Source organism: Arachis ipaensis, chromosome B07 (assembly GCF_000816755.2).
Source record: "Arachis ipaensis cultivar K30076 chromosome B07, Araip1.1, whole genome shotgun sequence".
Lineage (NCBI taxonomy): Eukaryota > Viridiplantae > Streptophyta > Magnoliopsida > Fabales > Fabaceae > Arachis > Arachis ipaensis.
The window spans coordinates 120,388,913-120,410,388 of NC_029791.2; the positions used below are offsets into that span (position 1 = coordinate 120,388,913).

The 21,476-nt window shown below is 36.3% G+C and overlaps 4 protein-coding genes across 25 annotated transcripts in view; 3 read left to right on the forward strand and 1 right to left on the reverse strand.

The window, feature by feature from the left end:
* LOC107607858 lies at positions 2,892 to 4,520 on the forward strand. Its single transcript, XM_016309758.1, has 2 exons — positions 2,892 to 4,034; positions 4,107 to 4,520. The coding sequence occupies exons 1-2, from the start codon at positions 2,892 to 2,894 to the stop codon at positions 4,518 to 4,520; spliced, it is 1,557 nt and encodes a 518-aa protein (XP_016165244.1).
* On the forward strand, positions 4,753 to 8,089 carry LOC107606117. Of its 5 annotated transcripts, none has more exons than XM_021106433.1 (6): positions 4,753 to 4,893; positions 6,266 to 6,447; positions 6,806 to 7,006; positions 7,476 to 7,598; positions 7,807 to 7,844; positions 7,927 to 8,089. In XM_021106433.1, exons 2-6 carry the CDS (start codon positions 6,370 to 6,372, stop codon positions 8,072 to 8,074), a joined length of 588 nt encoding a protein of 195 aa, XP_020962092.1. In that variant the 5' UTR covers positions 4,753 to 4,893; positions 6,266 to 6,369; the 3' UTR covers positions 8,075 to 8,089. The 5 variants fall into 5 exon arrangements, with proteins under 5 accessions (XP_020962092.1, XP_020962093.1, XP_020962091.1 ...); XM_021106434.1 differs by lacking the exon at positions 4,753 to 4,893 and adding an exon at positions 4,996 to 5,044; XM_021106432.1 differs by lacking the exon at positions 4,753 to 4,893 and adding an exon at positions 5,054 to 5,490.
* On the forward strand, positions 8,218 to 17,663 carry LOC107606115 (GRIP and coiled-coil domain-containing protein 2). Of its 3 annotated transcripts, XM_016308097.2 has the most exons (10): positions 8,218 to 8,407; positions 8,766 to 8,966; positions 9,436 to 9,558; positions 9,767 to 9,804; positions 9,887 to 10,016; positions 10,467 to 15,035; positions 15,707 to 15,826; positions 16,020 to 16,121; positions 16,206 to 16,348; positions 16,856 to 17,663. In XM_016308097.2, exons 1-10 carry the CDS (start codon positions 8,330 to 8,332, stop codon positions 17,109 to 17,111), a joined length of 5,760 nt encoding a protein of 1,919 aa, XP_016163583.1. In that variant the 5' UTR covers positions 8,218 to 8,329; the 3' UTR covers positions 17,112 to 17,663. The 3 variants fall into 3 exon arrangements, with proteins under 3 accessions (XP_016163583.1, XP_020962078.1, XP_016163584.1); XM_021106419.1 differs by lacking the exon at positions 16,020 to 16,121; XM_016308098.2 differs by lacking the exon at positions 8,218 to 8,407 and having other exon boundaries at positions 8,831 to 8,966; positions 9,763 to 9,804.
* Positions 18,752 to 21,476, reverse strand: part of LOC107606116 (F-box/kelch-repeat protein At1g22040) — a 5,885-nt gene continuing 3,160 nt past the window's right edge. For 8 of the 16 annotated variants that reach the window (XM_021106426.1, XM_016308100.2, XM_021106428.1 and 5 more), the window contains one exon: positions 18,752 to 20,617. In XM_021106426.1, coding sequence (XP_020962085.1) covers positions 19,194 to 20,615 — 1,422 coding nt within the window. In that variant the 5' untranslated portion in view covers positions 20,616 to 20,617 and the 3' untranslated portion in view covers positions 18,752 to 19,193. The other 8 variants (XM_021106429.1, XM_021106427.1, XM_021106424.1 and 5 more) reach the window with 8 other exon arrangements.

The window sequence follows — 21,476 nt, forward strand, 5'->3', positions numbered from 1 at the left end:
AATTCATTTATCTGTTTAAATAAATATTAAAAATTTAAAATTTATTTTGTATATACAGCAATTAATTAGTCAATGACAGATTTTTAAATATAATTTCGATCCACAACAAATTATTAATTTGGTTTGTTGAATTATGAGAGATAATGTAAACAACCAAAAATTAAAATGATCTAAATAACACTTAATTTGTACCAAGTTCTATTATCCTTAATTTAAGAGGTTGAATGAAATATTCTGATATCAACGATCAAATGGAGTGTAGCTCAATAATCCTCTACTTTCACTCAAACATGCACAAGTACCGAAATTATATATATTTTAGCCATGCTTCATCTTTACTTTTTTATTTTTTCATCGTTCACAAATTTACCTGTGCATGTGACTGTAGCACTTGCTTAAACCAATAGATATATATTAATTGATTTATAATAACACTATTCATCCACCAAAAATTCTTATATTAATATAAAAATACAATTGTCATTAATTAATTATGTATTTAAATTATTTTTAATAAACAAAACAAAAAGAATATATTAGTCATTAAGAAAATATTGATCAAAATGTGAGGTAATATTTAATTTGGTATTTAAAATTTGAAGTTGGATTTAATTTGACTCTTAAAATTTTAATAGATTCAAATTGGACCCGCAATTTATAATTATAACTCATATTAATTCTTAAACTAATCTCCATTAACAACATATTTATTTAGTACATTAATTTATTGTGATTTAAATTTCTCGTCCAGATTCTATGCGATCATAATTTATTAGAACTTAGAAATTTGATTGTTGTGTTAGGGATAAATAGCAATTGAGCAAGTAAGCTGAGCTGGCAGAGTTAGTTAGCTAGTATTGAGAACAGTTAGTGGTTATTAGTAGTTACTATAAGAGCTACTATATAAGGCTAAAAGTCAATGTAACAATTAGTGAATGAAAATCATTTTATCTGATTCACACACTATGAAAAGAGTCTTCTAGATCTTTCTCTCTTTCTCTCTCTCTCTCTCTCTCTCTCCGCTGGTGTTTCTCATTCTCTTCTCTGAAGAGTTCTGATACCTCACATGGTATCAGAGCATTCAGGTTCTGATCCATGGCTACTCTGAGCGAGCCTCAAACTTCCGCAATCTCAAGTGCGCGAGCAATAAACACAGTTTCATTCAATCTGGATGAAGATAATTTCATACCTTTGAGACGGCAAGCGCTGGCGTTCATCAAATCCAACAGACTCAAGGAACACCTCAATCCGATGAAGATACCGAAGCGATTCAGGACCAACGGAGATCGCCAAGCAGAGATCGAGACTCAGGAGTTCCTCGATTGGGAGCAGAACGATCAATTCTTAGTGTCGTGGCTGTTTGCTTCAATAGATCTGAGCTTCACAAGTCAGGTTGCGAATTGTGAATTTGCATGTGAGATTTGGTACAAATTGGAGGAATACTTTGCAAAACGGCTGAAATCAAAGGTGAAGCAACTCAAAACACAGATCAAAGGCATCAAGCTACAAGGTTCTGTAACGGAGTACATGTCTAAGCTCAAGAAGGTAACAAATGCTCTCTCTGCCATAGGTGCACCTCTTTCAAGTGAGGAATTTGTAGAAGCTGTGACTCAAGGTTTGAATGAGGATTATAATGCGTTTATAACCATGATTAATGCTAGAGCTGATGAAATAACTGAGAGTGAAGTAGAATCGCTACTAGTGGGTCAGGAAGAACTAGTAGAGCGTTTTAAAAAGACTGTTTTAGGCACAATGCAGGTGAATTTAGCACAAAATGTAGATCTAAGGTCACAAAGTCAGCAACCTAGCTATCAAATTTATCAACCTAATTTTCAACAGCAGCAACAACAATTTCAAGGTAGAGGTCAGAATTTTAGAGGAAGATTCCGGGGAAGAGGTGGTTTTAGAGGTGACAGATCAGGTTTCTATGGTAACTCCAGGCCACAGTGTCAACTCTACAATCGATTTGGGCACACTGTGTGGGAATGTTTCCACCGCTTCAATCACAATTTCCATAATCCACATCAGACTACTGGTAATGCACTAGCACCACCTCCCTCTTCCTTCCACCAGCCACAACAAGACCAGCAAGCTCAAGCTCTCTTAGCCACTACACCTGCAGCAACACCTCTCACTGACAAAGCCTGGTACCTGGACACCGGAGCTTCACATCATTTGACCTTTGATGCAAACAACTTGATTACAGGCTCAGAGTATGCAGGAACAGATCAAGTGCTAACAGGTAATGGCCAAGGTATGAGTATAAATAGTATTGGCAAAACTATACTGTTCAATGAGACCAACCCTCACTACTTTAATCTATTAAATCTGCTTCATGTACCTTCCATCACCAAAAATCTAATAAGTGTCGCCAAGTTTGCTCTTGACAATCATGTGTTTTTTAAATTCCATCCTGTTGATTGTTTTGTAAAATGTCAGGAGACCAAGGAAACTCTATTAAAGGGGTCTCTTAGAGGAGGGTTATACCATTTTGAGCATGTTGGAGTGCTTGCACGAGCAGCACCGTCAAGCAATAAATCAGGCAATTCGGGGTCCAAGAACCCTTATCTGTCATCCACTCATAGAGTCTGTAACCTCAGTTCTTTTACATCTAGTTCTACAGTAGCAAGTAACACTAATAATGTAGGCACTGTCTGTAATGCTAAGTCAGTGTATGAGTTTGATATGTGGCACAAGAGGTTAGGTCATCCAAGTGCATGAATTGTTGAAAAAGTATTACAAAGTTGTAATGTTGGCTATATGAATAAAAGTAAATTTTTAACCAAAGACTACTTGTGTAATGCGTGCTGCCAAGGAAAGCTCCATAATCTTCCTTTTTCTGATTCTCAAACAGTCTATAGCCACCCTCTAGAGTTAATCTTTTCAGATATATGGGGCCTTCTCCTATTACTAGTGTTTCGGGTTTTCGATACTACATTATTTTTATTGATGCCAAAATCAGATATACCTGTTTGTATCTTCTCCAAAACAAGAGCCAAGCCCTGCAAGCATTTGTCCAATACAAGTTGTTGATTGAAAATAAAACTGGGCAAAAGATTAAAACCCTTCAAACTGACAATGACAAAGAGTATACCTCACAAGCTTTTACCAAATTTCTGATTGAAAATGGGATTGCACATAGACTTAGCTGCCCATACACCCATGAACAGAATGGGAAGGCCGAAAGGAAGCATCGGCATGTCATTGAAACTGCTCTAACCCTTCTCTCTCAAGCATCCATACCTCTAAAATTCTGGGATGAAGCCTGCCTCACTGCAACTCACCTCATTAACTTGCTGCCCTCAGCCACCACACAATACATATCACCCTATGAACTCTTGAACAATAGAGCTCCAGACTATAGGTTCCTCAAAATCTTTGGATGCTCATGCTTTCCTCAGCTCCGCCCTTACCAACCACACAAATTTGACTTTAAGACTCACAAGTATCTGTTTTTGGGTTACTCACCACACCACAAAGGATACAAGTGCCTTTGTCCATCTGGAAAACTCTATGTAGCAAGGCATGTAGTTTTTGACGAATCTGAATTTCCTTATCAGTTGCTATTTTTTAATAAGGACTCAAATCTAAAGGCATCAGTTCCTCATACAACCAAACTTATCACTATTCCTATTCATGTGCGCCATCCACCAGTACCTCTCGAAATTCCTCATGAGTCACCCCCTAATACATCAGCACCCACAACACTAATACCCTCAACAGATTCCCCAGCCACAGCAGTACCCTCATCAAGTTCCCGTGAGTCCTCACCTCTTCAATCTAATGCGTCCACTCATCAAGGGAGAGTTCCAAAGTCAACCACTGTTATATCTCCTCCTCCAATTCCAGTTCCATCCGAGCTCACCTCAACCTCTCCATCAACCATAATTGAGTCATTTGCCAGTCCTATTTGTACTGATTCTTGCCCATTCACTGCTGACACTTGTATCTCTAACTCTACTTTTGAGTTTCCCTTAAGTAATGCAAGGTTAACTGAACAATCATCATGTGCTGTTCCTGCGCTTGAAGCGAAGGTTGGGCGCACTCATCCTATGATAACCAGAAGTTAGGCGGGTATTTTCAAGCCCAAGACATACTCTTCCCAGCTTTGCTCCTCCTCACCTGATCTCACACAAGTGGAGCCCTCTTCAGTTGCTCAGGCTCTTACCTCATCACAGTGGAAGGCAGCTATGGATGAAGAGTATGCTGCCCTAATGAAGTGCAAAACTTGGAAGCTTGTAGACCCCTCAACAGCAGCAGACCCAATTGGATGTCGATGGATATTCCGCATTAAAAGACAGCCAGATGGAAGTATCCAGAAGTACAAGGCGCGGCTGGTGGCGAAAGGCTTTCATCAAAGGGAAGGCTTTGATTATGGGGAAGTATTCAGTCCAGTGGCGAAACCTGCAACAGTCCGTGCTGTCTGCCTCACATGTTGTTATGGTCTTTATAAAGATGTTAGAGAGTCAACCAAGTTTCTAAAAGATTTAGTAGGTCTTAGTTACATAGAATTTGGGTGAGAAGTCTACATCTTAACAAGTTAACGAATAAAATGAGCTCAAAAACTAACATGAGTTATTATTATAAATTGTGGAGATCGAATTGAGTCAATTGTAATTTTATGAATGATCTTAAATCCAACCTTAAATTTCAGGAGTCAAATTGAGTATTAACCTAGTCACTACTATAAAAAGTGTACCAATAATGGGATTGATTAATTTATAATGTATAAGAAAGTTGAAAAATGATGAACATGTGCATATGCCTTAATGCAAACTTACAACACTTCAAAACTCTCTCTCTCCCCTCAAAGTGGGGGCTTACAAGTTACAACCTTGTTTCCAAAGATTCAATCTTTCTTGCTTCTTAAGCAGCCACAGATCTGCAGCTAAGGTACCCACCCACCCATTACACCCTTCCAATGCACCCCACATTAATTATTATTTCATTATTATTAATATTAATATAATATAAACCAAATACACATGAAATAAACTTGCATCTGGTAACTTAGACAAAGGTGTCACTGTGCCAGCTTTTAGTGGTATTAGTTGCTTCTGTTACCCACTCTGATAGTCGTAATTCCTCTTTTGCAATGTTTTGGTTTCCATTAGATGTTGCATTTTGCTGCAAGTGTCAATATCTACAGCTAGCAAATTAAATAAAAATTACAACTTTGCTATATTATTTTAGCTCCATCATTTTCCCCCTTAGCTTTGTGTAAGCATTTGGTTTTAGGATTCTCTTTTTTGCTCTTTGCTTTTGTCAGTCCTTGGGTTCTGAGTTTTTCTTTTTCAATTATTTTATTTTATATTTTCTTGGGTTGTTGAGTGTTATAGGATGTAGAGTGGCATTGTCTGAGTCAGCATCTTTTCTGGGGTCCTCCTCTTTTTCCCCATCTTCTTCTTCTCAAATTCGAAATCTTTCTGGTCGATCCGCGAATTTTCCCGGTGAAAGTTTCAAGCTTTCAAGCTTTTGTCTCACTGCAAGGTACCAATGGCCATTGCATAAAGGAAAAAAATACTTTTTTTTTTAATTTTCATTTTATCTGATTCTGCTCCCACCCATTTTTATTTCTCTAATTTCTACCTCTTTTTTGTTCTGAAATGGAGAAGAAATGTTGGATTTAGTTGTTCCATTTGGCGAAGTTTGTTTAGCTAAGCAGTGTTTCAGTGTAGCTGAAAGGTGTCTTAATCAGATTGAAAGATGGGCTTAGCTCATATACAATCTTTCCTTTTTTCCCTTTAATTTTTAAAAGTTTCTGAATATTCAAATGTTTTATCTTGGAGATCTAGCATTTTTATTCTTTTATTCTGGGGACATGTTCATCTAGCTTGAAGTTGGGAATGTAGTATATGCAATTGTTGCCTCTGGCAGCTGAAATTTGCAGAATTTACTTATATTTGAGAATTGAAGAAATAATATCAAAATTTCTTTCATATTTACATTGTTGGTTCTTTTCCATTATGGTTGCTTCGGAAAAAAAAAAAGAAGACTAATGCATTGCATACTTTGAACTTTTCTCCCTCTCTATTATTAGGTTCCAAAATGATGCATTGTTGTGATGGTTCTACCCTTCTTTTTCTGCATGTAGTGCTTGTTTTTCTGGGTCAATGAGTCAAATTGTTTAGGTCTGTGATTTTGAATATCTGATTTGCTTGTAAAGTTTACTCATCGGAGTAGAATTGTTAAATGCCCACCGAAGAACTGGATATATATATATATATATATTTGAAAATAATTTATTTGCTTCGGTTGTTTTCAGGTGATTACAGTTTCTGATATTGATTAGTAAACAGTTGACTGGGAATGAGAGTGGAATCATCATGTTGAGTGATGCATGTTAGGTGTTACTAATTCGCTGAAAAAATGTCGAGAATTACTAAGTGGAAGGTAGAGAAGACGAAAGTTAAGGTGGTTTTTCGGCTCCAATTCCATGCTACACATGTAAGTTTCTCATCTAAGCGAATTTCCCTCTTATACCTTTGGCTCTCAAGTTGAATTTTAGGGAAATAATTTGACTATTTCTGTTTTCTCTGCTCTTTCATTTTAACGTGAACAAAGTAGTGCATTTCAGAGTTTGTCTGAGTTGGCATTCAATTGTGTAGAGTTCATGGAATTCAATGAAAGTTCAGCTGCCATTATTAGTTCTGATTTGCTGTTTAGTATTAACGTTTTTGATGGGGTGTTGATCATTGTTTATTTTGTATTATAATACTTGCATCTCAATCAAGTCTAATTCAAAAATTGAAACGTATTGTTATGATTTCTCAATTTTATTTTCCACCTATCGTTTGTATGCAAGATTCCACAATCCGGGTGGGATAAATTGTATATCTCTTTCATCCCTGCCGAAACCGGGAAGGCTACATCAAAGACAACCAAAGCAAATGTGAGAAATGGAGCCTGCAAGTGGTCGGATCCAATCTATGAAACTACAAGACTCCTACAAGACATTAGAACAAAACAGTATGAGGAGAAGCTTTATAAGCTCGTTGTGGGGATGGTAAGATTCTTTTCTGAATTTTTAAATTATATACAATCATGTCATGGAATTTATAGAAGTGTCAAGTTACAACATCATGCACAAACCTTTATTGTATCACTTACCTCATTGTTATGTAAGCATTTTTTTTTATTGTATATGACTAGTCTGTGCTCTGCCAATTATCAAATGCAGTTTTGAATTTTTTTTAACTAGTAAGTTTCTCATTCAAGATAATTAGATTTTTAATGGATCTTAATGTTGCGAATAAAATCAAACTAACACGTTTGTCAGTTTAATGAATATAATGACTTCATCAGTATTGGTATAATTTGAGTTCCATGTTTTTTCTTACAAAATATGTTTTCAGTTGTTGCTTGCTCTCTTTAGAAATACCTTAGCTTTATATGTATTTTCCAAAAAGAGGAATCTTGTGGTTGTTAGTCCGGCTTGTATTGTACTAACCTTGTTTTTGGCCTAATGACTTCAGGGATCTTCACGGTCTAGCATCCTCGGCGAGGCCACTATCAATCTTGCTGATTTTGTTGATGCCTTGAAGCCTACATCTCTTGCACTCCCTCTTAATGGCAGTGATCCTGGACCTACATTACATGTGAGGATCTTTATACTTAATATATCTAAGATATAACCATGGCTTTTTAGATTATCCACTTGCATGGTCATGTTGCAGTACAACCATGTAGTTTATGTATTTCTACATGGATGCATATCAACTCGTATATTTGTTGCCAGATCTTCAGTTGCTAGAGAAATTTATAGTATGCATTTAATGTTGTGTTTCTCTTCTTGTTTGAAGCCAGGTTACTGTGCAGCTGCTCACTTCCAAAACTGGTTTCAGGTATCATATGATGAGTTTTGACATTTACGTATGTTAACCAAAAATAGTAGACTTATTTGATATTTGATGCTATTGTTTTCAGAGAATTTGAGCAGCAGAGGGAACTCACTGAGAGGGGTCTACGGGCAACCTCTGACCAAGGTTCTCATGAGGAATCTGCTGACGGCAAAGATTCGTCTCCGGATCAGAATGTCAACAATCATATGCATAAGGTTTGTGACCTCTGCTGAAAACTACACTTCATACATAGATTTTCTTTGGATTGCTTTTTGTTCTTGTATGGAGGATCTCTTGTCCTTCATTTCCTTGTATTATACTTTTTTCCATCGTCATAATTATTCTTCTGTTATCACATGATTTATTTGCTTCGGTTGTTTTCAGGTGATTACAGTTTCTGATATTGATTAGTAAACAGTTGACTGGGAATGAGAGTGGAATCATCATGTTGAGTGATGCATGTTAGGTGTTACTAATTCGCTGAAAAAATGTCGAGAATTACTAAGTGGAAGGTAGAGAAGACGAAAGTTAAGGTGGTTTTTCGGCTCCAATTCCATGCTACACATGTAAGTTTCTCATCTAAGCGAATTTCCCTCTTATACCTTTGGCTCTCAAGTTGAATTTTAGGGAAATAATTTGACTATTTCTGTTTTCTCTGCTCTTTCATTTTAACGTGAACAAAGTAGTGCATTTCAGAGTTTGTCTGAGTTGGCATTCAATTGTGTAGAGTTCATGGAATTCAATGAAAGTTCAGCTGCCATTATTAGTTCTGATTTGCTGTTTAGTATTAACGTTTTTGATGGGGTGTTGATCATTGTTTATTTTGTATTATAATACTTGCATCTCAATCAAGTCTAATTCAAAAATTGAAACGTATTGTTATGATTTCTCAATTTTATTTTCCACCTATCGTTTGTATGCAAGATTCCACAATCCGGGTGGGATAAATTGTATATCTCTTTCATCCCTGCCGAAACCGGGAAGGCTACATCAAAGACAACCAAAGCAAATGTGAGAAATGGAGCCTGCAAGTGGTCGGATCCAATCTATGAAACTACAAGACTCCTACAAGACATTAGAACAAAACAGTATGAGGAGAAGCTTTATAAGCTCGTTGTGGGGATGGTAAGATTCTTTTCTGAATTTTTAAATTATATACAATCATGTCATGGAATTTATAGAAGTGTCAAGTTACAACATCATGCACAAACCTTTATTGTATCACTTACCTCATTGTTATGTAAGCATTTTTTTTTATTGTATATGACTAGTCTGTGCTCTGCCAATTATCAAATGCAGTTTTGAATTTTTTTTAACTAGTAAGTTTCTCATTCAAGATAATTAGATTTTTAATGGATCTTAATGTTGCGAATAAAATCAAACTAACACGTTTGTCAGTTTAATGAATATAATGACTTCATCAGTATTGGTATAATTTGAGTTCCATGTTTTTTCTTACAAAATATGTTTTCAGTTGTTGCTTGCTCTCTTTAGAAATACCTTAGCTTTATATGTATTTTCCAAAAAGAGGAATCTTGTGGTTGTTAGTCCGGCTTGTATTGTACTAACCTTGTTTTTGGCCTAATGACTTCAGGGATCTTCACGGTCTAGCATCCTCGGCGAGGCCACTATCAATCTTGCTGATTTTGTTGATGCCTTGAAGCCTACATCTCTTGCACTCCCTCTTAATGGCAGTGATCCTGGACCTACATTACATGTGAGGATCTTTATACTTAATATATCTAAGATATAACCATGGCTTTTTAGATTATCCACTTGCATGGTCATGTTGCAGTACAACCATGTAGTTTATGTATTTCTACATGGATGCATATCAACTCGTATATTTGTTGCCAGATCTTCAGTTGCTAGAGAAATTTATAGTATGCATTTAATGTTGTGTTTCTCTTCTTGTTTGAAGCCAGGTTACTGTGCAGCTGCTCACTTCCAAAACTGGTTTCAGGTATCATATGATGAGTTTTGACATTTACGTATGTTAACCAAAAATAGTAGACTTATTTGATATTTGATGCTATTGTTTTCAGAGAATTTGAGCAGCAGAGGGAACTCACTGAGAGGGGTCTACGGGCAACCTCTGACCAAGGTTCTCATGAGGAATCTGCTGACGGCAAAGATTCGTCTCCGGATCAGAATGTCAACAATCATATGCATAAGGTTTGTGACCTCTGCTGAAAACTACACTTCATACATAGATTTTCTTTGGATTGCTTTTTGTTCTTGTATGGAGGATCTCTTGTCCTTCATTTCCTTGTATTATACTTTTTTCCATCGTCATAATTATTCTTCTGTTATCCTAAAGTAAAAAGGTTCATGCATTTTTTTGGTCTTTCTTGTTAGTACATGCTATTCGTTGGTTGGAAGATTAACAAATTATTTTACTACTTGACAAGGGCCGAATGCATTTGATAAAAGCAGATCTAGATACAGAGTTTTCCTTATTAACATTTGACCTCTTAATTACAACCCATTAGCTGTTCTATTTTTTATCACGAAATATAAATTTTCTTAAAAATAATGAATATGTTTGCTCAATATTAAGGTTTCACTGCTTGTTATTAATTTTTTTCTCTTTCTGTATTATCCCTTGTTATTTCATAAAATCAGGTCAATTCAAGACTGAAACTGAAAAGAGAATCTAAAGATATTCCTCGAATTTCTTCTCTTGAAAGAGAATCAGGGGTTAATGAAGATTATGCAGATTTGGCTGCTGGATATGATGGTTCCTCTACTACTTCAGAAAGTGCATATACTGAGAAGCATGATGTATCCAGTACACATGAAATTGACAGCCTTAAAAGCATGGTATCTGGCGATTTAGTTGGACAAAGCTCGCAGCCGGAAAAAAGAGATGCACCTGATGGCCAGGTCCCGTCACAAGGTAGCCATTGGGTCCATGGTTGGAGTGCAGACTATTCAGCATCAGATAACTTGACTGCTCCTTCAGAAGTTAACAGTAGTCTTAAAGGAAACTTAGGCGCGGTCGAGTCATCTATTCTTGATCTGAAGCTGACAGTGAGCTCTTTACAAAATCATGCTGATGAAATAGGTGTTGAAACACACAAATTCTCCAAGCAACTATCTGCTGAGATTTCCTCGGGAGAAGCGCTAGCAAAAGAGGTTGCTGTACTAAAATCGGAGTGTTCAAAGTTTAAAGATGAAATTGAGCAGCTCAAAAGTTCCAAGTTAAGCTTATTACATGGTCTCAGAGACCTGAGAGAAACGGGTCGGGAAAAGTTCTTTCAGAAGTTACCACTTAAATGTCTAAAGGGGCTTTTGCTCATGGAAGATAAGGTAAGAGCTATTCAGAAGGCGTCGATGGGATTTCCAGAAAGGGATTTTAGGTTGCTTAACTTGGAGTTAGAATCACTGCTTGAGATTTTGCGGGATCTCAAACAAGAATCTAGAGAGCCTATTTCAGAAGCTGATGTTGCGAATGAAAGGGAGAACAAGAAAATGGATTTACAAAAAGGTGAACAATATTTAACAGACATCGGGTCTGATGTGGGTTTGTTTCAACCTGAAGGCATGGCTCATTATCTTACCATACCTGGCATTATGTCTCATGAGGCTGATCCGGTGGATCCAACCATTGCTATGAAAGCAAAAATTTTTGAACTCCTAAGAGAGCTAGACGATTCCAAAACCGAAAGGGAAGGCCTCATTAGGAAAATGGAGCAGATGGAGTGCTATTATGAAGCTCTTGTTCAGGAACTTGAGCAGAGTCAACGGCAGTTGATGGCCGAGTTGCAGAACCTCAGGAATGAACATTCTACTTGCATATACACAATTGCTGCTAGTAAGGATGAGATGGAGATAATGCATCGGAACATGAATGAACAGATAATGAACTTCTCTGAAGACAAGCGCATTTTGGAGTCTATCAGCAGTGAGTTTGAAAAAAGAGCTTTGTCTGCTGAAGCAGCACTCAAAAGAGCAAGGTTAAACTATTCTATAGCTGTTGGTCAATTACAAAAGGATCTTGAATTGCTTTCTTGCCAGGTTCTTTCTATGCATGAGACAAATGAGAATCTTATAAAGCAAACTCTTTCAGATTCTCCCCTTCCAGATACTGATGGTTTCCGAGAACCAGTGAAATATCTGAACAATTCTGAAGGCCATATCTCCAATCTCCCATCCCAAAATCACAGTTCTTCCTTAAATAGACAACATTTTGGTGAAGACATTTTACTAAGCGATTTGAAAAGATCCCTTAAGGCACAAGAAGATCTATACAAACAAGTTGAAGAAGAAATCTGCCAGATGCATTTTGCAAATATATATTCAGATGTTTTTTCAAAGGCTCTCCAAGAAACACTGCTTGAAGCAAGTTGTGACATTCGAATTTTGAAAGAGGAAGTCCTTCAACTGTCTCAGCAGCTGCAAGTCTCAAATGAATCTAATGAGTTATTGGTGCTGAGGCTGCAGAATGCTATGAATGATATCCTCTCACTGAATGAGTACAAGGAGATTTGCACAGCCAAGAGCAATGATGTTGCTCACCAGAACCAAATTTTACAAGTAAATTTGAATGATCTTTCTCATGAAAACAGTCTTCTTACTCAGAAAATCAATGAGTTGGATGTTCTTCTGAAAGAGTCTAGGAGTTATGAAGGCAAATACATGGCATGTACTACAGAAAACTCAGAGATAAGAAGTATGTTAAAAAAAGAGAGCCTGGAAAATGGTCATCTTCGTGAAGAAATATCAATTCTGCATGGAGAATTAGAAGCTGTCAGAAATAAATTTGATGAGATGGCTTCTTTGAAGGATAATCTTCGGAAGAATGTCAGCTTTTTGTCTAATAAGCTTCAGAAATTGCTGGCATCATATGATGATACATTCAGTGAAATTTCTTTTCGAGGTACATCTGATTCGGAATGTAAAGAGTTAGAAGGTATTTTGTTGCGGTTGGAAGAGGTACAACAGAGAACACGTGACAGGATTCTGCTACTCATTGAAGAGAAACAAGTTTTAGTGGATGAAAAACACTCGGTTCAAGTATCTTTAAATGCCGCAGAATCGGATGTTCTAGTCATGAAACAGAAGTTTGAGCATGATTTGAACGAGATGCTAAGAAAGATAACTGAGTCTAGTGCCCGATTGCAGAAACTTAAGATTGATTTTGAGGTGATTGTCAACAGGATCAATGCTGGTTTTGGATTTGAAGAAACCTTCTCTCAGCATCACAAAGAATTTTTGTCCAGTCGTGATCACTTAGAAGCTGAGGTACAGCAACTTAACTCCCGAAATCAGGACATTGCTCAAGAAATTTCAAAGCTCAATATGCTATCTGGTGACCTTGAAATGTGTAAGCTCCGCTTAGCAGCAGTCACAGAGGAAAAGGAAGCATTGGAGTTGTCTATACAAGACAAAACTGAAGTATCTGCAAAGATTTCATCCGAGCTTGTTTTTTCAAAGGAAAGTTTGCATTCTCTGCAAAATGAGTTGCATAGTGAGAAACAGTTAAGAGAGAAATTGGAGAGAACAGTTTCAGATCTTACCACAGAATTGAAGGAGAAGCAATCTCAGCTGCAGGAACTTGCTCAAGAAATTTTAAAGCTTGATACGTTATCTAGTGACCTTGAATTGTGTAAGCTCACCTTAGCACATGTCACAGAGGAAAAGAAAGCTTTGGAGTTGTCTTTACAAGACAAAACAGAAGTATATGTGAAGATTTCATCCGAGCTTGATTTTTCAAAGGAAAGCTTACATTCTTTGCACAATGAGTTGCATACTGAGAAAATGTTGAGAGAAAAATTGGGGAAAGAAGTTGCAAATCTGACTGCAGAATTGAATGACAAGCAATGTCAGCTGCAGGATTCTGATATGACCAGACAAGAAATGATCCATCTTAAGCAACTGGTTGCAGACTTAGAATTTGAGAAATCAAGAATATCTGATCTTCTACAAGAATCCGAGGAACGTCTTGAACTTGCCTTAAAAGAATCTTCATCTTTTACTTCCCTAGCAACTCACTTTTCTGAACTGCATGAATTTTCGATAGCCACAGATGTCGTTGCTACTTTTACTAGAGCTCAATTGGCGGATCATGTTGTGGAGCTTAGTGAGAAACTACATTCCGCTAGTCAGCAACTTGACATCCTTCACAAGAAGAATCTTGATGTAGAATCTGAATTGAATAGCTGCCTTTGCAGAGAATTGACTTGCATTGAAGAAAACAAAAGATTGCAGACAAGTCTTGACTCCCTGAAATCAGAGTTAGATGCCACTTCTGCTCAAAAGAGAGCATTAATTGATCAAAATGATGCAATGATATCCGAGCTGGAGGAGCACAAGAGTCGAACAGAGAATGTCAACAATACTTTTATCCACGAAAGCCAGCTTGTCCTTGAGGTTGAAAGGCTGGGGAACTTGCTGGAGTGTTCTAGCGGAGACGGTGAGGAACTCTTTTTGTTGAAGGAAGAAGCTGAACTCAAGTGTTTAGTCCTTCAGGCCAAATTACATGAACTGGAAACTGCTATGACTTCATTGAAAGACGGAGAATTGGTAAGGCTGGAAAACCAATGTAATGAACTTTCCAAGAGGCTTTCCGAACAGGTTCTTAAGACAGAGGAGTTCAAAAATTTGTCCCTTCATTTGAAGGAGCTGAAGGACAAGGCTGAAGCCGAGTGTCATAATGCTCGTGAGAGAAGAGGAAATGAAGGACCACCTGTTGCTATGCAGGAGTCTTTGAGAATTGCATTTATCAAAGAACAATATGAAACAAAGTTGCAAGAACTGAAACAGCAACTCTCTTTGTCGAAAAAGCATAGTGAGGAAATGCTGTGGAAACTGCAAGATGCAATTGAAGAACTTGAGAGCAGGAAAAAGTCTGAAGCTTCTTGCATAAAACTTAATGAAGAACTGGGAACGAAGATCTTGGAATTGGAAGCTGAGCTACAGGCTGTAATTTCGGACAAACGAAATTTGTCAAATACTTTTGACCTGGTAAAGGCTGAAAAGGAGTGCTCATTGATATCTCTCGAATGCTGTAAGCAGGAAAAGCAAGAACTTGAAGCTTCACTTCTGAAAAGCAATGAGGAGAGGTCCAAAATTGAAGTGGAGCTCACCTCAGCAAAGCAATTGCTTGAAAGTTTGAGATCTGATGTGAGAGAGAAATCTAATCACACAGCTAGCAGTCGAGAGCTAGAGAGTACAAATATGCAACCCGAGGTAATTGTCTTATTTAGTATTTTCGGTAAGCGAGTGTACATTGCCACTTCCATGTTGATAATGCCATTACCATATCTGTTTTCTTTCCATTGTATGTTTACGTGAATATGGTAAAATTGGTAGTGGCAATATTCACTCCCATCTTTTATTGTCACTTTTATAAAAGAAAAAATCACAGTAATAAACAGGGAACTATGTTTTATATGAGTACATATAAAAAGATTGTGGAATTATCTGTGCATGATTGCTAGAATAATAACGATGCTTACATGAAAGGCCTTCTCACCCTAATTTGTCTCTTGTTACACTTGGTGATTCTAGAAAGTTCTTTTGCCATGAATAGTTTTATCACATAAGCATCAACAAATAAGATTATAACTATTATAAAAACTATATATACCAAATAAATAACAATGCATGGGAATTTTGTGCTTCAAAACCAAAACCTTGTTATCATGAATTGAGCATGCTGTTTTTTATTGGTGATATATAATAAAATAGATAAGAAATTTCTCTGTTAAGGATCTTTAATGGCTGTAGTAAAAGGCTTGTACGTTTTTTCTTTTTTTTTCTTTTTTTTTTCTTTTTTTTTTTTGCAATGTATTCCTTCCTTCATCTATCTTGAGTATGGTAGTGAGCCTCAACAATTTCTTTGCATTATCATTTGATAGGATCCTCTTGCAAATGGATGCGAAACTCTTGAAAGTGAAGACTACTCACAACAAAAAGAAGAAAAGCACGCGGATTTAATTAGAAGTTTGAAATCTAGCATGGACAACTTGAATAAGGAGGTAACATTTTAGGCACCATTATTCGTAACTACTCTTTCTGCATTCATCTATACTTCTAAATATAGTAAATTTATTTTCTAGTATCATGCGAAAGGTAACGTGGATAGCATTTGCATTTTCCTTATATTCGAGTTGTGACTTTTATTGTTGTGTCTGGTGTAAATGTGATCTAAATTGTGTCTTCTTATTGCAGTTGGAAAAGATGAAAAAAGAGAATTCAACTCCTTCAGAAGATGGTTATAGCATTGAACTTACTTTTCCCAATCTGCAAAGAGAATTGGTGCAGCTACATGAAGTAAATAACTCTTGTTTGCATTGATTGCCGTGAAACATGTCTTTTTCTTTGTTCAGATTCTTATGAACTTTATCCTTTGCTCAGGCTAATCAAGAATTGGGAAACATATTCCCTGTGTTCAAGGAAATATCTGTCACTGGCAATGCATTAGAAAGGGTTCTTGCTTTGGAGATTGAGCTTGCTGAAGCATTGCAGACCAAGAAGAAATCAAGCATGCAATTTCAGAGGTACACCTTTCTTTTGGAGCAGTAATTAGATTTTGGTACATATAGATGCTAATTTTGGAAGCACTTCACCTTAAATTTACCATTTTCTTTGTTCTCGGTTAAAATTTGATGACTGGTTAGAGTCTAGATTCTGATATGCATCATCTTTTTTACTCTTTGAAATGAAGTAATGATCTTTTTCTTGTTTTAGCTATCAATTGCATTTTAAAACAAGTACTTTGCTGATTGAATTAAACAATCTCCCAAAGATGTTAACACTATGTTGTTTTGCACAATTAATTAATGTAAAAGAGTTTTATACTAACATCCAATTAAGAGTCACTTTTATCTACGTGGCAGTTCCTAATTTAATGGTGCAAACGAGTTTTACACTGACATTGCATAGAAATTAAATGCTACTTGTTTCTCATAATTGAATTTTTGGCATGCATGAACATGTAGTGGAACACTGTGTTGAGACCAATTCAATCACATTGTTTTAAGACAATTTTCCTCCACACATTTCAGTTCTTTCTTGAAACAACACAGTGACGAAGAAGCAGTGTTCAGAAGCTTCAGGGACATCAATGAGCTGATTAAGGACATGCTGGAACTGAAGGAAAGACATTCAGCTGTGGAAACAGAACTGAAAGAGATGCATGAACGTTACTCTCAACTAAGCCTTCAATTTGCAGAAGTTGAAGGTGAAAGACAAAAGCTCATGATGACACTCAAGAATACTAGATCTTCCAGGAAAGCTCCAAATTCACCTGATTCCTTGTAGCCAAAGTGAGACATCATCATCATCATCAATTTTTTTTCTCACCCTTGCACAGGTTAATAATCTATGCATATTCTTGGTCAAGATATTTGTGGCCCCACCATGAATGTTACTCATTACTCTTTCGGGTTCAAAATATCTGTTAATTTGGATAAAGTGTCTACACTGAAAAAATCAATGAATTGTTCAAATACATTGGTTTTTGATTGATTACTTTGTACAAATTGACAGATAATTTTGAAATGGAAGAAGTACATAGGGTATGCTTATAAGGGGCTTCATTCATAGTTCATAAGCTATAGCAAGAGTTTAATATAGATATATATTTTTGCAAGGGTTGGTATGGTATCACATGATTATCAAAGCTGAGAAGCAGATAATAATTTGTGTAAATAAGAATAGTGTTTTGTCTTTTGCAACTAGAATCCTAGTATATATTGTAACATCTTTTACCCAAGCCTTCCAGTGGTGTAATTGTTTTTTTTCTGTACAGGAACAATATCTTACAAGATTATTTCTATTTAGAAAAAGGGAATTATGAGAACTGTTTCGTCTCGTCTCGTCTGTTCTGTTATTCACCGGACATGTCATTCTCATTTATCAATCACTTCAATATGGTAATAATAATAATAATAATAATAATAATAATAATAATAGTATTAATAATAATAATAATTTATACGTGTTTCAAATATTCGTGATATGAAGAGTTTAAGTGTTATTGAAAAAATATTAGTTTATATTTTTAGAATGTTTTAATTTAATTTTATGTATTTTGATTTTGTTTATTTAATTACTAGATTGGGTCTTATGTTTGTCAAAGTTTTTTATATTTTAACTTAATAAGAAGTTATAAATACCTTATAAATTAGGGTAATCGTAATATAAAATGATTTAGTGGTTTGAAAACCCTTTTTTCGGTTTCGTGATGAAATCATGACGTGGACAATTGAGGTTGTCAGGTTGAGGAGTCCTTCCCTTGTTGCATCGGGAAATTGAGTAGAAGATTGAGGAGTTCCTTCGATTCAATTTCCAAACTATGACGTTGACAAGTTAGGTTGAGGAGTCTCTTTTTTGTTGCGTTAAGAAATCGGGTAGAAAATAGAGTAATTCTCTCTTATTCAATTTCAATTTATCCTTTTTGTTTTTATTTCAATTACAATTTATCTTTTCTATTCAATTTCAATTCATATCTTGTTTATCCTTTTATTTCTATATCACAAGTTCAACATGATGTAAATTTTTGTATCTTGAATGTATTGTCTCAAGTAGGAATATGCTAGTAGTTTTGTCCAAAATGTTGTTGAGCAAAATTCTTTCCAAAACAAAGTTATAAGCATTTAATTTTTAAAAGACAAGTGTATATGTTTTATTTTTAAATTATTTTGACAATATATAAAAATATTTTTTAATTTAAAAATTAATCGAAAAATATTTAGGAAAGATAATAATTAGTCTCGAGATAGTTTTCGGTGACCTCAATTTTAGTGGAGTCAGATATAGTTCACACAAGAAATATAAACGTTTTTGTTCAGTCAGGAACTGGAAACATGAAAAAACGTGTATAAAACTAAATAGAAAAAATTGAAAGCATGCTAAAGCAAAAATGTGTGGCTAGAATATAGATAGCCAGGCCTCGGATATATATCAATCTGATCTTATCCTCTGTATTATGTACGTTGTGGAAAATAATGAATTGCTTTGATAATATTCTGCACAACTTTTTTATTAGCAACTTGAACATCACTGTGGAAACTGTAGTTACTATGGATATGGAAAACTCGTTCATTCTCTTGGACACCAAGCTGATTTACTTTCCTCTACCATTTGACAGAGTGCATAACATTACAAGTTCGTCCAATTTAATGGTAGAAGAGAGTGAATCAACTCAACGTTCAAGAAAGTGTGAGCACAAATAACTAACTCCAAAAATATCAATAGGGTAAATATATACTACTGTAGCACTTCCCATTCTCTCATCTTGCTGACACCTTAACAAAAAATACAGACAGAGGCAGTCGCATGAGGGCTGAGGCTGATTCCTGTATATATAACTTACGATTAATATATCTAATTCAATTCAAATTATATGTCAATAACTTGGCAACTGACAAGTTCAGCCTTCCCAAAATCCCTGCTTGCAACTACCTTCCAAACAACTGCATCTGATTCAGCAGCACTGTGTGATGATGATGATGATGATGATGAAGTTGAAGATATTGAGGGAGAAGAACAATCCCGGTTGTTTCTCAGATCAGCCCTCAAAACAGCAACATCATGATTTGCATCTTTTGTAATCACATGAAGTTTCCCATGGAAGCCAGCAAGCAAATATGGTGACTCTGAATTTGCTGAATCATGTATTGGAACTTTTCCAATCACAACTTTCCAAGCATCTTCTCCTTGATCATACACCTTGATCCTTCCACTATCTGCGGAATTTGAAGGATCAAATGCATATAACTCACCATCCACTACTACACTCAATTTTGAACCTGCTTGTCTTGCAGGCCAACCCTCACCCATCCCGGTTGGCATTTCAATCCATGAGTTTGTCTCGGGATCATAGATTTCTCCGCCGACGTCAACGAAAAATGGCCATGAATATAGGCTTTGTGGAACACACAATCTTCCCATATATGAGGTTAATCCCGTGGCAATAGGCTTTAACATGTCAGCCCAAAAAACTGTCGGCATGACTTGAGCTTTGGAGAATGGCATGCTAGGGACATCTGACCATGTATCAGTCGAAGGGTCGAAAACTTCGGCAGATTGAAGAGGAATTAGTCCAGCTTGGCCTTGGCTAACCCCTCCAACAACATAAAGCTTATTGTTTAAGATTCCGGTCTTGCAGTATGCTCTACCTGTGGACATAGGAGTCACCTTGCTCCATGTGTTTTGCATTGGATCAAATCGCCAGACGCTGCTTGTGGTTGAAGCTTTAGAGAATCCTCCTAGAACATAGAGACATCCATCAACAGCTCCTATAGCACAACCAAAAAAGGGCATTTCATCGAATGCATCCTTATGTCCAAGAAAGCCTCTGATAACTTTCGCTATTCTGTTACCTTCTACCATGTTCCACATCCAAAGCTTGGAAGAACTCTTTCTTGATTCTTGCTCTTCAGCAACTTTAGGCATAGTAGGTAGTCTCTGCCATATCTGAGAGTGAGGATCAACAGCATACCATTGCTGTTTATATTCCCCAACCTTGATCAACAGATATAGCCACTCTTCAGAGGTCCCGAGTTCTTTTCTTACTTCATATAGTTCTGGACTCATGATAGTTGCTTTCCACTTCCTTGACACCAATCTTACATTGAAGTAAGATATTCTCGGAAGCCTAGCAAGAATCTGAAGTGATAACTCATCAGGAAGATTAGGAATCAATCTTGGACTCTCTTCATCGAATGTAGATGATGACATCTTCTGCCTCTTGCACGTCTCGTTCAAAGAGACTTCATTCAGCTCAGGTATAGCATTTGCAGCACTGAAAACCGAACCCATATCTGCATTGCAAGAGGAGAAAATTCTTGAAACTATCCATTGGAATTTAAAATGTGCCAGACAAGGGCATACAAGAAAGCAACAACCACAATTGATCGTTCAAAGACAGCTCAGGTATAGCATTTGCAGCACTGAAAACCGAACCCATATCTGCATTGCAAGAGGAGAAAATTCTTGAAACTATCCAAACTATCCTCAAATTTGGTCAAACAGAGAAGTCCAACACATAACACGACACCTGAACTATTATTCAAAAGGAATACACCAAAGACAATCAAGAATGAATAATGAATTAGAATAGTTCTTTCTAAACATACAGTTAAATCCTAACTACCACTCAACAAACAAAGATCTTCCCCTCAGTTGGCACCAGAAGCAGCTGACAGAAACAAGAAAAACAAGTACAGAACAATTCATGAGATCACAAGATGCATATCCTACACCAATCAGAGCTGAATTATATAAGCAAAAGAAACACCGAAATAAAATCTCAGAATCAGAATTTTCAGTTACATGAATGTACGCTGTTCCCTTCCTCTGATTCACCACTTCTCTAAAACAGAGACTCAGATGAACATCACCAATTCATGATCCACATACAGAAATCCAATATGATCGGCAATCAAATCTACTAGTATGTATAATTAGAACGACCAAGTCAACAACCAATAATTAATTAATAAAAAAGAAAAAGAAAAAGAAGACCGATGAAGCAAGCAAGAAACTAAGACAGATAAATAATACACTTACAGTGACACAAAATAATACTTAAATTAGTACTCGAGATTCAGAGATGAGATAATTTAAGAAAGAATAAAAAAAGGAGAAAAAGTGAAGAAGGTACCTGGCTGGTAATAGAAA

What these genes read in the sequence shown, in the direction of transcription:
- LOC107607858 (XM_016309758.1), top strand. Translation starts at nt 2,892, where the DNA reads ATGGGGCCTTCTCCTATTACTAGTGTTTCGGGTTTTCGATACTACATT. An exon ending in TTCCTGCGCTTGAAGCGAAG is followed by an intron (nt 4,035 to 4,106) that starts GTTGGGCGCACT and finishes TACTCTTCCCAG; the next exon opens with CTTTGCTCCTCCTCACCTGA.
- LOC107606117 (XM_021106433.1), top strand. Translation starts at nt 6,370, where the DNA reads ATGTCGAGAATTACTAAGTGGAAGGTAGAGAAGACGAAAGTTAAGGTG. An exon ending in ATAAGCTCGTTGTGGGGATG is followed by an intron (nt 7,007 to 7,475) that starts GTAAGATTCTTT and finishes TAATGACTTCAG; the next exon opens with GGATCTTCACGGTCTAGCAT. An exon ending in ATCCTGGACCTACATTACAT is followed by an intron (nt 7,599 to 7,806) that starts GTGAGGATCTTT and finishes GTTTGAAGCCAG; the next exon opens with GTTACTGTGCAGCTGCTCAC.
- LOC107606115 (XM_016308097.2), top strand. Translation starts at nt 8,330, where the DNA reads ATGTCGAGAATTACTAAGTGGAAGGTAGAGAAGACGAAAGTTAAGGTG. An exon ending in ATAAGCTCGTTGTGGGGATG is followed by an intron (nt 8,967 to 9,435) that starts GTAAGATTCTTT and finishes TAATGACTTCAG; the next exon opens with GGATCTTCACGGTCTAGCAT. An exon ending in TGGACAACTTGAATAAGGAG is followed by an intron (nt 15,827 to 16,019) that starts GTAACATTTTAG and finishes TTCTTATTGCAG; the next exon opens with TTGGAAAAGATGAAAAAAGA.